At 53.1% G+C, this 11,719-nt stretch overlaps 1 protein-coding gene across 1 annotated transcript in view; it reads right to left on the minus strand.

Moving 5' to 3' along the window:
* LOC147736966 (uncharacterized) overlaps positions 1-11,719 on the minus strand; it is a 158,749-nt gene that overhangs the window by 46,789 nt on the left and 100,241 nt on the right. The window contains exon 3 of the mRNA XM_086954249.1: positions 6,673-6,680. Within this exon, the coding sequence (XP_086810375.1) occupies positions 6,673-6,680 (8 nt within the window). The remainder of the gene's footprint in view (positions 1-6,672; positions 6,681-11,719) is intronic.

Consider the following 11,719-nt stretch of genomic DNA (forward strand, 5'->3'; position numbering starts at 1 on the left):
TGACCCCGGCCCCAGCTAAACATAGGCACCAGACGCGCCATGCCCGGCTGGGGGGTAGAGGGCTTCTCTGAATGAGATAGGGCAGAGTAGTTTCGATCACACCTCTGGCCTCTCCTTGAGGACTAGTTCCGATCGCACCTCCGGCCTCCCCGAGAACCGGCTACACTCCCTGCTGGGTGTCTGGAAACCCCCGGACCCATCTTCAAGGGATCAAAGGGCCGAATGGCAGGAAACCCCGACAATCAGCCCCGGGCACCAGATAACCGCCTGCGAGGGCTCGGATTTCAAAGGGAAAGAGGACTATAACAGGACCTGCTCTGGAACTAGCTGACAGTTGAATCCTGGACGAAAAGAGCCCTGCCGACCTGGTCGCGGCTCAACCATCTTGAAAGAAGATCGCTACCCAAACTTGGGAACCTTTGCGAGCCCTGCTGACGTGGTCGCGGCTCATCTTGGTGGAAGGAGCATACCCGCCTCAATCTCTGCTTGAGCCCTGCTGACTTGGTCGCGGCTCCCTGTCACAACCTCTGCTGGAGCCCTGCTGACTTGGTCGCGACTCCCTGTAACAACCTCTGCTGGAGCCCTGCTGACATGGTCGCGGCTCCCAAAGAACTGAAGGACACTTCGCTCACTACTGCTCGAGCCCTGCTGACCCGGTCGCGGCTCGAGGGTACTCTGGTCCGGCTGGACCAACGGCACTACCACGTCAACGTGGTTTGAGGAGGGTGAGTTGAGCACCCACTACGATCAACATCTATGGCAGCCCTGTGTCCCCCGGCTCGAGGATTGAGAGCTGTGCGCCGGATACGCCCGTACTGGCCCCAGTACCGTGACTGTCCCGCTTTCCACACCCCTACAACCCAGATCTTACGAACCCTTGAACTAATTGTAAATATATGACCTTTTGACCTGAAAGAAAGTAATAACTACTGCTTGATGAAGAACTTGTTACTCAGTACACAACTGTGTGGTGTCCATTTATCGAGTGGTAGAATCTCTGCACGTACGATCCTAAATGCGAAGTCCCCTCCGGTGGGGGTCTTACGCCTGTGCTCGGCAGCGCTCCTGGGAGAGGTGGGAACCGGGGTGGTCCGGAGAACGTCCTCTGTCCCCCCTGAGATCACCCCTTCTAACAGTTATAAGTGGCAACAACTGCAAATATGCATTTTATCTTTGCTAATTAACATTTTTTACTGTTACTAAGGGGCAGCAGAGACAGTAGTGAGAAGGCTGCTTCCCCATAAAGAACTGGGGCTATAACTAGACCGTATAAAGGTTACCCTTCATTTTATATCCTGAGTGTAGACAGGCATATTGATTTTGACAGTTGCCATATAGGGTAAAAGGTTTGGGGAAAGAAAAACTGTTGGGTGCAATAAACCTGAGCAAGGTAGGTGAAAGCTAGTGTCAGTCAACGCAGAGAGAAGGCAGCAACAGGGGCCTGTGGGAGGGGAAAACAAACATAGATGTTTTGGCAAACAGAAGAAAAAAATTAAAACGCACAACATGGGGGCTTGGGGGGGCAGAAGCACCCAGACAAAAAGTAACAGAGTGTGGGGGAGAAGTATACGGAGAGATGGAGACAAGAGGGAGAAAAGAAAAGGTGAGAACAAGAGTAGGCGAGAGTGAAAGTGTGAGATGAAGGTTGAAGGGTGAAGGCAGAGAGACATTTGAGAGGAAGCAAGGGTGAAGGGAGAGAAGAGCATGGGCTAAGGGAGATAAAAGTCGAGAAAATTAGCGATGAAAAGTGGAGGAAGAAGAGAAAAAGTGAAAATAAAAGCGGAAGCAGAAAGAACAGAAAAGGGAAATTTTAGACATGGATGAGAAAGAAGCAAAGAGAGGAAGAAGACACGAAGAAAAAGATATAAGAAGACAAAGTGCGTGGATAAGAAAGAGAGGTGGCAGAATAGTCGAGTCACTTTACAAAAGCTGATGAGAACTAAGCCCGAGGCTCGTCAGCAACAGCAACTGCCAAGAATATTTCCTAGTTAAAATAATTTTTTTAGTGAGTGAGTGAGTGGTGAGGTGCGGCATGCAAGCTTGGGGGGAAAGGGAAAGTGAAAGAGAGAATGAAAGCTCGCGTGGGGCGGTGCCGCCAGATCTCAGCGGGGCCAGAAAAACCCAGCGGGAAAGTCCTCATGTTAAAGGCAAGAGAGAGAACAAGAAAACACAGGCACAGAGACAGCCTGCAAACTGCTCGGCCTGGGTCAGGAGAGTGCCCCTAAATCAACACCACCGGGACCACAAATCTGGGGAAGGGTCATATTTAGAGGGGGAGTGGTGCAGTGGCAAAGACGCCTACTTTAGAGCCCGGTGTTTGGATTAAGAGGTAGAAAGAATGAAAGAAAGAAAGAAAGAAAGAGAAAGAGACAAAGACAGAGTAGAAAGCAAAGAGATGTGAAATATTTGGAAAGTCAGAGGGCGAGTGGGTATATAAAGATGTAACACTAATACAAGAAGCAGATTTTCTGTATAAGTGAAACTAATTCAAGTAATCAAAGCAGCCTATGTGCGTTGGGATTCCCAGATGCCATGAACGGGAAAGCCGAGCCAGTAGCCAACAGGAAAGCCTGACTGATGGAGTTTGCAACGAAGGTCTGAAAATGCATTGTTTTATCTCAATTATTGCATGAGTCAGGTGCGGGGAGGAACCGTATGTTTCTTGGTGGTTAGGGCCATTGTTTCCGGGTGACACAAGAAGTACATATGAACGACCTGACCTGGTCAGAATCGGTTGCTCCTCCCGCTCCTTGGTTTGCCCGGAAGCGTCACTGGTGTGCTTGGTATCGTACCATCCTGGACATTGAATTTATATCTGCCCCCTTAACTGTTGATTATATTTAATTTGCCCTCTGAACTGTAATGTGCCAAGTGACCTCCTGATTGTGCCCCGATCCCGTCTGCCTTGTTGTTGTTGTTGCTGCCATTTTGTTGTGCCTCTCAGCCCGTCTGCCGCTGCTCCCCCGCGGCCCCTCCCCCGTTCCCTTCAGCATCCAGTCCGATACCCTTCCCACTCGCCACCCCGCTCCCGCCTCCCAGCTGCTCCTCCCTCACTCCGCCCCCCTCCACTCTCCACTTATGACAGGGACACATACGCGCAGCGGGCGCGCCCTATCCGTGCCAAAGGCGCGCCAAAGGTAAGCCCGTCTACGCCCGTCCCCGCCTGGACCTCGCCCAGCGCCAGACCCCCTGGACCCTGCAAAGGCCAACCATACCCCCAAACATACGACGCCGCAATCCTCACTGCACTCAACACCGACCACCTCCAGGACTGCCACTGAGCCGCCCCAGGACGCACCCACGGTCCCTTCACCTGCCAATCCTGCAAGTTCTGCAGCCTTAGGACCTACACTACATCCGCACAAGCCAAGCCATGCACCAACAACAACCACCTGAAGTGCATCCTGCTCAACACCCGCTCTGTCCACAGACACGCCATTGAACTATGGAACCTACTAGACACCACAACACCGGACGTCGCCTTTCTCACGGAAACCTGGATGAACGCTTCATCAGCGACCGACATCGCCATAGCCATCCCGGACGGATACAAGATCATTCGAAAAGACCGCATCAAGAAAACAGGAGGAGGCATCGCCATCATTCACAAGAACACCATACGCATCACAACCAGCTCCGACGACACCCTCATAACCACCGAACACCTCCACTTCCAGACAAAGATAGCTGTAGAGGGTTTATGTTCATCCACCACATTTGGTTTGGAGAACAAAGAGACAGATGAAAATGCTTTTGCTCTAGACTCAGAGCAGGAACTCATGATTTATATGCCAACGCTCACTGCCAACAAACACGGATTTCTCTACCCGAAGCGAAAGTGTTCATTATTTCCGACCTACTGACCTGTGGGTCTTTCCACTAGCCCTGAAGAGTCGTGTTGACTCAACTCAAACACGACTAAACACGTGTCGGCTGAATGTGGACCATTGGTTAAATTGTGAATCAATTAAACAACCTACATAAAGGAAAAGACACAAAGATCTGCAATTGCTTTTTTATCAAGACATTGTCTTATTACCTTTGAAACGTTTGTTGTTATACTTTTTTGTGGTTGCGAGAGCTTTTGCTAGTTTAACCTCCACTTCCAGATACACACCGACCCCAAGACCACATTCAGAGGCACCCTCATTTACAGACCCCCAGGACCCCGCACACAATTCAGCGAAAACTTCGCTGACTTTGTCAGCCCACACGCCCTCCCCTCCGATGACTATATCCTCCTAGGGGACCTCAACTTCCACCTAGTGAATAACAACGACAACAACACCACCACCCTGCTGGACAACCTCGCCAATCTCGGACTCAAACAACTGGTGACCACCCCCACCCACTACCCGGACACACTCTCGACCCAATCTTCTCCTCCAGCAAGCACATCTCCTTCAATCACGCCACGGGACTCCACTGGACAGACCACAGCTGCGTCCACTTCACCTTCAGAAAGACCACGACGCACCACCACCCGCAACAAGTTCCCTGCAGAAGCTGGAACAAAATCACCACCGACCAACTCACCACATCTCTGAACCAAAACCCTCCCGCCAGACCAACGGACCCAAATCAAGCAGCCATAAATCTCGCACAATGGATCACCCACTGCGCTGATGAACTAGCACCCCTGAAAAACCCTCCCAAGATGCCAGGAAGCAAAAAAGCCTCTTGGTTCAACGACGACCTCAAGATCTCCAAAAAGAACTGCCACACCCTCGAGAAAGCCTGGCGAAGAAACCCAACCACAGACAACATGACCGCCCTCAAGCACGCCACCCGCAAACACCACCAGCTGATCCGCACCACCAAGAAATCAGCATTCAAGGATCGACTAAACAACAACGCCCATAACAGCAAGGGACTCTTCAACATTGTCAAAGAGCTCACCAATCCCAGCGCCGGCAACAACGACATCACCCCCTCTCAAGACCTTTGCGACTCTCTAGCCTCATTCTTCCACAGCAAGATCGCTGATATACATAACAGCTTCGGAGACCTGTCCGCTCCCCCAACCACAGAACCAAAGCCCCCCACGGCCACCCTTCGCGCCTGGACCCCGATCAAACACCGAAGACACCATCCGCATAATGAACTCCATCCACTCCGGATCGCCAATCGACCCATGCCCCCATCACATCTTCAACAAGGCAGACTCCATCATCGCACCCCAACTCCGGGACATCATCAACTGCTCCTTCAACACCGCTACCTTCCCGGAAAATTGGAAACATGCCAAACTCAGAGCCCTTCTGAAGAAACCTACAGCAGACCCCACCGAGCTTAAGAACTACCCCCCCATCTCGCTCCTCCCATTCCCCGCCAAAGTCATAGAAAAGGCCGTCAACAGTCAGCTCGCCGCATTCCTTGAGTCTAACAATTCCCTCGACCCCTCACAATCTGGTTTCCGAGCCAACCACAGTACCGAGACCGCCCTCATTGCAGCCACAGCTGACATCCGAGCACTGCTCGACAATGGGGAAACAGTGGCTCTCATCCTCCTGGACGTCTCCGCAGCATTAGACACGGTCTGCCACCACACCCTTGTACAACGCCTCAGGAACGCCGGGATAGAATATAAGGCTTTGGATTGGATCATCTCGTTCCTCGCCGGAAGAACACAGAGAGTCCGCCTCCCCCCTTTCAGATCCGAAGCCACCGAAGTCATATGCGGCGTACCACAAGGATCATCGCTCAGCCTCACCCTATTCAACATCATCTCCCTCTGCCTGGGACGACTCATGGTGACCCCAGGCCCTAGGCAGCGCTCCCAGACCAACGGACCATGCTCGCAACTTGGGATTCATCCTAGACTCCTCCCTCTCGATGACCAGACAAGTCAACGCCGTCTCATCATCATGTTTTAACATCCTACGCATGCTCCGAAAGATCTTCCGATGGATCCCCACCGAAACAAGGAAGACCATCACCCAAGCACTTGTCACCAGCCGACTGGACTACGGAAACACCCTCTAAGCCGGAACCACAGCCAAATTACAGAAAAGACTTCAACGCATTCAGAGCGCCTCCGCTAGACTCATCCTAGACATACCTCGCCACAACCACATATCCGGTCACCTGAGAGACCTGCACTGGCTCCCCGTCAACAACAGAATCACGTTCCGTCTCCTCACCCACGCACACAAAGCCCTCCACGACCTAGGACCCAGATACCTCAACACTCGCCTGACCTTTTACACCCCCACCCGCCAACTACGATCGTCCAACCAAGCACTCGCCGCGATTCCACGCATCCGGAGAGCCACCATGGGAGGAAGATCCTTCTCCTACTTGGCGGCCAAGACCTGGAACTCTCTCCCCACCCACCTCCGTCTTACACAGAACCACCTCTCCTTCAGAAAGCAACTCAAAACCTGGCTGTTCGATCAGTAGCGAACCCCTCTTCCTTAAGCGCCTTGAGACCCTCTGGGTGAGTAGCGCGCTATACAAATTTCTGACTTGACTTGACTTGACACAGGGCTGCACGAAAGGTGAGCGGCTCGTTTTTTTTCTGTCAGGCATAAAATGTGGAAGTTTGCGGGGCCCTGTGGCGTGTGAGTGATTGTGCAGGGACCACATGGAATGCGTGTGGCTGAGTGGGGTCACGGGACGTGGGTGCAGTGGAAAGTGTACGGCCCTTAGGTGGGGAGGGAGCACACAAACAATATGACCTCCTAGCTTGTGCACATATAAACACATTCTGTTCTGTCGAATCTATTAATTATGCTCCAAGTACTTGGGGAGAGGCTGGCAAAGCAATTTCCTCAAAGGTAAATTAATTCTGCTCAAATTATTCACAAATGTACACACCCAAAAGATACATTGCTTGTCTTACGAGAGTTTATTTAGCTTCATAAGTAATATAGCTTAAAGTGCTCCCTGCCTATTACAAAAAGTATTACAAAAAGTACTTGTGTAATAAGTGAATGTGCTTAAACAAAGATATACAACGAAAGCCAATGAATTCCAACAGTTTCAGCCTTTCTACATATGGTATAAGGAAAATGTTTATTTAAAAACACTGCAGTACCTAGTCTACTTAGCTATATAAAGTAATATAGCTCAAAGTGCTCCGAGCCTATTGCAAAAAGTGCTCGTGAAATAAGTGAATGTGCTTAAACAAAGATATACAACGAAAGCTAATGAATTCCAACAGTTTCAGCCTTTCTAAATATGGTATATGGAGAACGTTTATTTAAAAACACTGCAGTACCTTTGAAGAAAGCTGCAATGCATTTAGGAGAACGTTTATTTAACAAGCTCTCAGTATTGCTGTGGTGGGACGGGGGAGCGGATTCCTTTGAAGTCTGATGCCGAGGCTCAGACAAATGGTGTGCGATGTGCATGTGCCTGGCTCACATGCACTGTACCTAATCCGCAGTTTGGGTAGACTTTTGAAAGCCTTACTATAATCTCACCAACAATGCTGTAGGCGAGACCTGTAAATGTATTGGCATTTATATAGCGCACTACTTACCCGTAGGGTCCCAAGGCGCTTCGACCGCTGCGAAACCCTTCCTGGCTTCCCTGAGAGATGGTCCCTTAATGGGTATCTCCAGGGTGAGACCAGGCATCCCCGGCGGTCTGGTGGGGCCGTTAGTGAAGATGAGGCAAGCTAATGCCCAGAGTTGCCGAGTGTGATCGCTGATCAGAGTGGGCACCGAGTCGAGAGAATTATCGAGTCCGCTGACCCTGGTCCAGAAACCTGCCGCGCCGGGAATCGAACCCTGGTCCCGGGCCGTCCTCTGCTCTCGGGTCTGCCGCCTCTAACCAGTGAGCCACACTACTTCACTAAAAATACAGCATGGGAAATAAATATGCACCCCTGGACAGGACTCACCTCCTCTGCACCCCTGGAGAGGCCTCTCCTCCTGTGTACCCGTGGACATGACCACCTCCTCTGCACCCCTGTACAAGCCTCCCCTCCTCTGCACCCCTGGACAGGCCTCACCTCCTCTGCTCCCCTGGACAGGTCTCACCTCCGCTGCACCTATGGACAGGCCTCGCCTCTTCTACACCCCTGGATAGGCCTCTCCTCTGCACCCCTGGGCAGGGCTCACCTCCTCTGCACCCCTGGACAGGCCTCTCCACCTCTGCCCCTCCTCTGGACAGACCTCACCTCCTCTGACCCCAGGACAGGCCTCTCCTCCTCTGACCCCAGGACAGGCCTCTCCTCCTCTGCACCCCTGGACAGTCCTCTCCTCCTCTGCACCCCTGGACAGGCCTCACCTCCTCTGCCCCTCTTCTGGACAGGCCTCTCCTCCTCTGCACACCTGGACAGGCCTCACTTCCTCTGCACCCCTGGAAAGGCCTCTCCTCCTATGCCCCCCAGGACAGCCCTCACCTCCTCTGCACCCCTGGACATGCCTCTCCTCCTCTGCCCCTCCTCTGGACAGACCTCGCCTCCTTTGCAGCCCTGGACAGGCCTCTCCTCCTCTGCACCCCTGTACAGGCCTCACCTCCTCTGCCCCCGGGACAGGCCTCTCCTCCTCTGCACCCCTGGACAGGCCTCTCCTGCTCTGCACCCCTGGACAGGCCTCTCCTCCACTGCCCCTCCTGTGGACAGGCCTCTCCTCCTCTGCCCCTCCTCTGGCCAGACCTATCCTCCTCTGCACCCCTGGACAGGCCTCACCTCCTAGCCTCCTCTGGACAGGCCTCTCCTCCTCTGCCCCTCCTCTGGACAGGCCTCTCCTCCTCTGCCCCTCCCCTGGACAGGCCTCTCCTCCTCTGCACCCCTGGACAGGCATCTCATCCTCTGCCCCTCCTCTGGCCAGGCCTATCCTCCTCTGCACCCCTGGACAGGCCTCACCTCCTAGCCTCCTCTGGACAGGCCTCTCCTCCTCCGCTCCCCTGGACAGGCCTCTCCTCCTCTGCCCATCCTCTGGACAGGCTCTCCTCCTCTGCACCCCTGGACAGGCCTCTCCTCCTCTGCACCCCTGGACGGCCTCTCCTCCTCTGCACTCCTGGACAGGCCTCGCCTCCTCTGCACCCCTGGACAGGCCTCTCCTCCTCTGCACCCCTGGACAGGCCTCACCTCCTCTGGACAGGCCTCTCCTCCTCTGCACCCCTGGACATGCCTCTCCTTCACTGCACCCCTGGACAGGCCTCTCCTCCTCTGCACTCCTGGACAGGCCTCGCCTCCTCTGCACCCCTGGACAGGCCTCTCCTCCTCTGCACCCCTGGACAGGCCTCACCTCCTCTGGACAGGCCTCTCCTCCTCTGCACCCCTGGACATGCCTCTCCTCCTCTGCACCCCTGGACCAGCCTCTCCTCCTCTGCACCCCTGGACCGGCCTCACCTCCTCTCAGTGGCGTCACTAGGGTTGGTGTCACCCAGTGCGGTAACTCATGGTGTCCCCTCACGACTTACCCCATGATGGACAACATACGAGTCCGACTCGGAGGAGGTACATCATGCGGTAAGTCGCGGCCAAAGCTTGCTGACTGCCCTCTTTACATTCATTTATTGAATGTTTAAATGTTTAATCACTAATTGTAGAAATATAATAGAAAACTGTTTATAAACATCTGTAAGTAAGGTGGGCTCAACAACAAAGGCGCGGCATATGAATGTTTTGTCGACCCCCCTCCGCCGTACACTTTGAAGTGGACTCTCAAAGAGACTCATCTTTGGATCTACCCATCTGAATGCTCGCTGAGAACTGGCGCTCTGAGAGGTGCGGGCGGGATTACTTCCTCAGAGTATTGTAGGTGAAAATCGAAGCCATTTATTAAGATTAGCTAAACTCTTCTAAACTTACACTTGAATGGATGCGAACGCATTTTAGCTTTTACCAAAAAAATACCAGTAAACTCACGGCACTACAACGAACAGTTCTACCCCCGTTGACCTTCTGTGCTTTACTTGCCAACCCAGGTGTGCTGATGCGGATCTCCTGGCCCGTTATATATGGTGCCCTGGCGTTTTTAGGCTTCCTTACATTCATGAGTCCAGAACAGATTAGATTTGCATTCCATGCTACATGAACTCGGATAACTCAAAAAGTATTATGCACAGTAAACATTACCATTATCTTTCCACTGGATCGCATGACAATTCGAAGTGATGATTAATCTATGCAACAGTGGAACAGGGAACCTGAATATAATAGAAAGAAGCGCACACTTTTGGAGCAAAAACACACCGACTCCAAGTGTGCCACTGCCACTGCTAGGCAGTCGTGCTTTGAATCTTACTACAGACCCAGTGACTGGCCGCATGGAGAAAGCAGCACTGAGTGGTGCCGACTGTCCCTGCCATGGTATTCTTTCTGAGGCTCTGTCCAGACGTCGACAAACAGATGCACGCGTTACCTTTCTGCGCACACAGCATCCAACAAGCGAATCTCCTCTTTCGCAGCACAGGGCGATCGATCTCAGGGCATCTTATGCTCATTTCGACAACATCCTTCGCGCGCCTTGAAACCGGCGGGTCCGGGAGCCACGTCATGTGAGTGACGCTGGGGCGCCAGCGTCGAATAGCTGAGCTTATTGGACAATTCATTTTGCACGAGGCCGGGTAATGAGATTGCATGGAAACCCCTATAAAGCTGTGCCCGTCGCAGGTTAGACTTCTGTCAGAAAGATAATGATGCCCCAGAGACTTTAACCCGCGCAAAAGACTTTTATCAATTTTGAACACTGACTTATTTTCAACAAAATAATAAACCCTTTATTTAAAATATTTACTATATTATTGCATTCTTTCTATAGTTTCTGGTCATGCACTTCATTTAAGCACGCCCTAAAACCAGGGACAGGCCTCACCTCCTCTCCTCCTCTCCTCCTCTGCCCCTCCCCTGGACAGGCCTCTCCTCCTCTGCCCCTCCCCTGGACAGGCCTCTCCTCCTCTGCCCCTCCTCTGGACAGGCCTCTCCTCCTCTGCCCCTCCTCTGGACAGGCCTCTCATCCTCTGCCCCTCCCCTGGACAGGCCTCACCTCCTCTGCCCCTCCCCTGGACAGGCCTCACCTCCTCTCCTCCCCTGGACAGGCCTCTCCTCCTCTGCCCCTCCCCTAGACAGGCCTCACCTCCTCTGACAGGCCTCTCCTCCTCTGGACAGGCCTCTCGGTGAAGGATTCTCTTTAAGGACAGAGGAGCCCAGAGTTCATTCCTCCCCATCCAGCGCCTCTGACTCCGCCCTGAGCCTCGGGGCACTATGCACAGGCCCCGAAGAGAGACACTGCTCCCCTGGACCTGCTCAGAGCCCCGGATGCAGCTCAGGCTCGAGGTGCTTTAATCCCAGGGTCTCCAGCATTGTTCAAACCCTCGGTTTAAAGCTCCCTCCAGATACGAGGCGCTACACACTGACAGGTGTCACTCAAAGTGATGGATTGACAGAAATGTCCTGATTCAGCCCCGGGCCCTGATCCCTTCAATTAATGATCCATCTCCAAAGAGTGACCTCTGACCCCTCAGTGTCCTCTCTGGGGGGGGGGGGAGCAGATCTCGGGGGTATTTCTGGCTGGTGCTGATGCTCGTGTCTTGTGCAGCTGACTCTGCCCCCCCCCACCCCCTGTCCCCCACTCCTGGTGTCTGTCCCTCTGGGGGGGCGGGGGGTCACACTGTGTGTATCTCTTCTTTGCACAACTTGTGATAATACATGTTAAATCCGAGGCGCCTCGACTCCCCCCGGCCTCGTTCACGCTTTATAAAGATGCTGAAATAAATACAGAATAAACCACCCCCTGGGACTGCTGCTGCCTCCCCCTGG

This window comes from Lissotriton vulgaris, chromosome 1_1 (assembly GCF_964263255.1).
Source record: "Lissotriton vulgaris chromosome 1_1, aLisVul1.2, whole genome shotgun sequence".
NCBI lineage: Eukaryota > Metazoa > Chordata > Amphibia > Caudata > Salamandridae > Lissotriton > Lissotriton vulgaris.